Below are 5,000 nucleotides of genomic sequence, written 5' to 3'. Positions count from 1 at the left end.
TCAGCACGTTTACATGCACCTAATAATTCAATATTAAACTGATTATGGCAATAGGCAGATTATGTAATTGTCATGTAAGCGCCTTACTCTGCACACCGTAATCTGCGTTCCAGTGGTGTATTTGATCTGTGTACTAGCACCAGCCGAGAGCCTCCCTCTTTGGCTCCGATGAAGTGAGCTCGGAAACAACTTCATCTATTCGTCTTAGAAGTCCTTTTTTTACAGAATCAAATATGCATCACAAAAATAACTTGTTCACTGTGGTAGAATGTTTACTTTGATTGGTGATGTTCTGCAACTGGTAGCCTGATTAGGTAGGTAGCCTGATCAGGTAAGTAGCCTGATTAGGTAAGTAGCCTGATTAGGTAGGTAGCCTGATCAGGTAAGTAGCCTGATTAGGTAAGTAGCCTGATTAGGTAGGTAGCCTGATTAGGTAAGTAGCCTGATTAGGTAGGTAGCCTGATCAGGTAAGTAGCCTGATTAGGTAAGTAGCCTGATTAGGTAGGTAGCCTGATCAGGTAAGTAGCCTGATTAGGTAAGTAGCCTGATTAGGTAGGTAGCCTGATTAGGTAAGTAGCCTGATTAGGTATGTAGCCTGATCAGGTAGCCTGATTAGGTATGTAGCCTGATGAGGCAGGTAGCCTGATTAGGTATGTAGCCTGATCAGGTAGCCTGATTAGGTATGTAGCCTGATCAGGTAGCCTGATTAGGTATGTAGCCTGATCAGGTACCCTGATGAGGTAGCCTGATTAGGGAGGTAGCCTGATCAGGTAGCCTGATCAGGTAGCCTGATTAGGGAGGTAGCCTGATCAGGTAGCCTGATCAGGTAGCCTGATTAGGGAGGTAGCCTGATCAGGTAGCCTGATTAGGGAGGTAGCCTGATCAGGTAGCCTGATTAGGGAGGTAGCCTGATCAGGTACCCTGATGAGGTAGCCTGATTAGGGAGGTAGCCTGATCAGGTAGCCTGATTAGGGAGGTAGCCTGATCAGGTAGCCTGATTAGGGGGGTAGCCTGATCAGGTAGCCTGATTAGGGAGGTAGCCTGATCAGGTAGCCTGATTAGGGAGGTAGCCTGATCAGGTAGCCTGACGAGGGAGGTAGCCTGATCAAGTAGCCTGATAAGGTAGTCTGATTTAGAGATGTGTCCATTATTAGAGACGTTGTTCTTCTTGTAAAACATGTAAACGTTTCAAACTATTATATTCAACTGACTATCCACAATAGTCATGTTATTGTGTGCATGTAACCATACTCATTGGTTTCTAAACATACAGCTGAACTCTAGCATTCTCGTGTGTGTGTGTGTGTGTGTGTGTGTGTGTGTGTGTGTGTGTGCGTGTGTGTGTGTGTGTGTGTTCCTAGGTGTTGCTTGCATTTGCCAACGGTCTGAATCAGCTTTACTTCTACTACGAGACCAAGGCCTCAGACGAACCCAACAACTGCAAGGGCATCCGCTGTGAGAAACAGAATAACGCTTTCTCAACGTAAGACACACACACACACACACACACACACACACACACACACACACACACACACACACACACACACACACACACACACACACACACACACACACACACACACTCTCTCTATGTGTATATATATGTATATATATATGTATATATATGTGTATATATGTATATATATATATATATATATATATATATATATATATATATATATGCAGAATATTCTAGTGCTACGGCATGACATTTTGTCAGCTGGTGATTGTCAAGCAATTAGCTGCCAATCTAACGGTAGCTGACAGTTAATTAACATAAACACATTTAGAATCTCCTGGCTTCCACACACACGCCACTGATAATTAATTAACTTTGGAACATCTACGTTTTAAAAAGTCAAAAGTCTACTAAATCCATGTAATATAGTCTACACCTTCACAATAAATCCATAATTTATTTTAGACATTAGGTCTAAAGAAACATGATGTGAAGAAAATGTTGTCTATTTCAGAAGAACAGAATAGCATCCTCTGAGTTGGCCTTATGTTAGGGTCCTGATCTGGCTATGACATATGGTTGAGTGCTACACCAGTTCATTTAGCAGACAAGACTTGCTTAGAATTCCGTGGCATTATTTTATATTATTTTATAGTACGAATAGTACAATTGAACATAGCTGAATAAAATATAAATTATATTTTCTCCAAGAGATTTGTGGGAGGGCGCACATGCGGCTATTCTGTGTTGAGCTGTCAACAAAGAAACATCCTAAATGCTTTATTTATTTAGAGTTATTAACGTAACTTTAGTTGTGATACAAACATATGTTTAGATTTTTAATACATTCTAAGGCTGCATAAATAATGATGATTTGAAAAAAGTTGCTTGAAAGGCATGAGCTCTGCTTTGTTTTTGTTGTTGCTCAGGCTGTACACACTTCATCAGTCTCTCATTCACAATTTGACTTGATAATGCCTCAAATTTCCCGGCTGCATCCCCTTTGTGTGTCCATGATGCCCCTAAAAGAAAGCCATGCCTTTTGTGGTCAGTGTGCTCTTGGGCTGAATATAATAATTATAATTCCCTTTTCCCGGCTGCGTGCTGAAGCACCTCTCACTCACATGGCTTTCTGTCATGTAATCCGGTCTTACATTTTCAACTACACTTGCATCAGTGGAGGCTGGTGACCTGACAAATTGAGGAGGATGGGAGACCCACGGTATAAGCGTGGATCACAAGAGGACGACAAAGGGTTTTTCAAAATCGTCAAAGAGCAATGATTTTAACCTAAAGCATTTAATAAAGACATTTATAGTACAATAATATGGGGAATGGGAATGAGAGGGCTACTTACACAGTGTTGGGAAAGGATCACAGCAGTGATTGAATGTGGGTGTGAAGCATGAGGTGTTCAGAGGCTTGACTTCAGTGCAGGACAGGATTTGACTGGGAAGACAAGAAACCGTATCACTAGACAGTTAGACAAAAGACCTAAGAATGATTTAGACCAAGCAAGGAGTAAAATACTGATGTGTAATAACGTGTTTGTGTTTGTGATTGACTCTACATACAGTAATGAGAGAACATTGATAGGGGTCCTCATAGTGCTTGGAGGGGAAACATGCAACGTGCCAGTAGATGAGAGGGCACATGAGACGTGGTTTCAGTCCATGTCAGGAGAGAGTTGACAATGGTAGTGGAGTGGTCATCACCTCTTAATCAGGGAACAGGAGGGGACTTAGCTGTACATACAAATAGCAGATACAATTCCATTACAGCTGCACCATCGTAGGTTTGAACAACAAGTTTTTCCATGAAGTTAAACTCAGACATCTCAAAATTCACAAGGTCAAACACAGTCTGCGCATCTCATCTACTTGACAAATCAATTATAGCCCAAGAAATGTTCCTGAATAAAGCCCTGATCATCCACAGTTGATAACTGACAACTGCAAGCAGACTGGTGGCACCATAGGTCCCAGAGTGGTCAGACTGGTGTGGTCAGACTGGTGGCAGGTCCCAGAGTGGTCAGACTGGTGGCACTATAGGTCCCAGAGTGGTCAGACTGGTGGCACTATAGGTCCCAGAGTGGTCAGACTGGTGGCACTATAGGTCCCAGAGTGGTCAGACTGGTGGCACTATAGGTCCCAGAGTGGTCAGACTGGTGGCAGGTCCCAGAGTGGTCAGACTGGTGGCACTATAGGTCCCAGAGCGGTCAGACTTGTGGCACCATAGGTCCCAGAGTGGTCAGACTGGTGGCACCATAGGTCCCAGAGTGGTCAGACTGGTGGCACCATAGGTCCCAGAGAGGTCAGAGTGGTGGCACCATAGGTCCCAGAGTGGTCAGACTGGTGGCACTATAGGTCCCAGAGTGGTCAGACTGGTGGCACTATAGGTCCCAGAGTGGTCAGACTGGTGGCACCTTAGGTCCCAGAGTGGTCAGACTGGTGGCACTATAGGTCCCAGAGTGGTCAGACTGGTGGCAGGTCCCAGAGTGGTCAGACTGGTGGCAGGTCCCAGAGTGGTCAGACTGGTGGCACTATAGGTCCCAGAGTGGTCAGACTGGTGGCACCATAGGTCCCAGAGTGGTCAGACTGGTGGCAGGTCCCAGAGTGGTCAGACTGGTGGCAGGTCCCAGAGCGGTCAGACTGGTGGCAGGTCCCAGAGTGGTCAGACTGGTGGCACTATAGGTCCCAGAGTGGTCAGACTGGTGGCACCATAGGTCCCAGAGTGGTCAGACTGGTGGCACCATAGGTCCCAGAGTGGTCAGACTGGTGGCAGGTCCCAGAGCGGTCAGACTGGTGGCAGGTCCCAATGTGGTCAGACTGGTGGCACCATAGGTAATCGACCATTTCAATAAACATTTTTCCACGACTGGCCATGCTTTCAACCTGGCTACCCCTACCCCGATCAACATCTCAGCACCCCCTTCAGCAACTTGCCCAACCCCCCCCCCTCCCTGCTTCTCCTTCACCCAAATCCAGACAGCTGATGTTCTGAAAGAACTGCAAAATCTGGATCCCTACAAATCAGCTGGGATAGAAAATCTGGACCTTCTTTTTCTAAAATTATCTGCTGAAATTGTTGCAAACCCTATTACTAGCCTGTTCTCTCTTTAGTATCGTCTGAGATCCCCAAAGTTTGGAAAGCTGCCGCGGTCATCCCCCTCTTCAAATGGGTAGACACTCTAGACCCAAACTGTTACAGACTTATATCCATCCTGCCCTGCCTATCTAAAATCTGCGAAAGCCAAGTTCATAAACAGATCACCGACCATTTAGAATCCCACCGTACCTTCTCTGCTGTGCCATCCGGTTTCCGAGGTGGTCATGGGTGCACCTGAGCCACGCTCAAGGTCCTAAACGATATAACTGCCATTGATAAATGACGGTACTGTGCAGCGGTCTTCATCGACCTGGCCAAGGCTTTCGACACGGTCAAGCCCCACATTCTTATCAGCAGACTCAATAGCCTTGGTTTCTCAAATGACTGCCTCGCCTGGTTCACCAACTACTTCTCAGATATAGTTCAGTGT

The 5,000-nt window shown here is 45.5% G+C and overlaps 1 protein-coding gene across 1 annotated transcript in view; it reads left to right on the top strand.

Moving 5' to 3' along the window:
- The window catches only part of LOC135516493 (short transient receptor potential channel 5-like), a 112,939-nt gene that overhangs the window by 75,355 nt on the left and 32,584 nt on the right, over nucleotides 1-5,000 (top strand). Inside the window, exon 13 of the mRNA XM_064940836.1 lies at nucleotides 1,362-1,483. Coding sequence (XP_064796908.1) covers nucleotides 1,362-1,483 — 122 coding nt within the window. The remainder of the gene's footprint in view (nucleotides 1-1,361; nucleotides 1,484-5,000) is intronic.

Source organism: Oncorhynchus masou, chromosome 27 (assembly GCF_036934945.1).
Source record: "Oncorhynchus masou masou isolate Uvic2021 chromosome 27, UVic_Omas_1.1, whole genome shotgun sequence".
In the NCBI taxonomy this organism is placed as follows: Eukaryota; Metazoa; Chordata; class Actinopteri; order Salmoniformes; family Salmonidae; genus Oncorhynchus; species Oncorhynchus masou.
The sequence above is the reverse complement of the archived record's forward strand: the minus strand, read 5'-3'. Positions and strand labels throughout refer to the sequence as shown.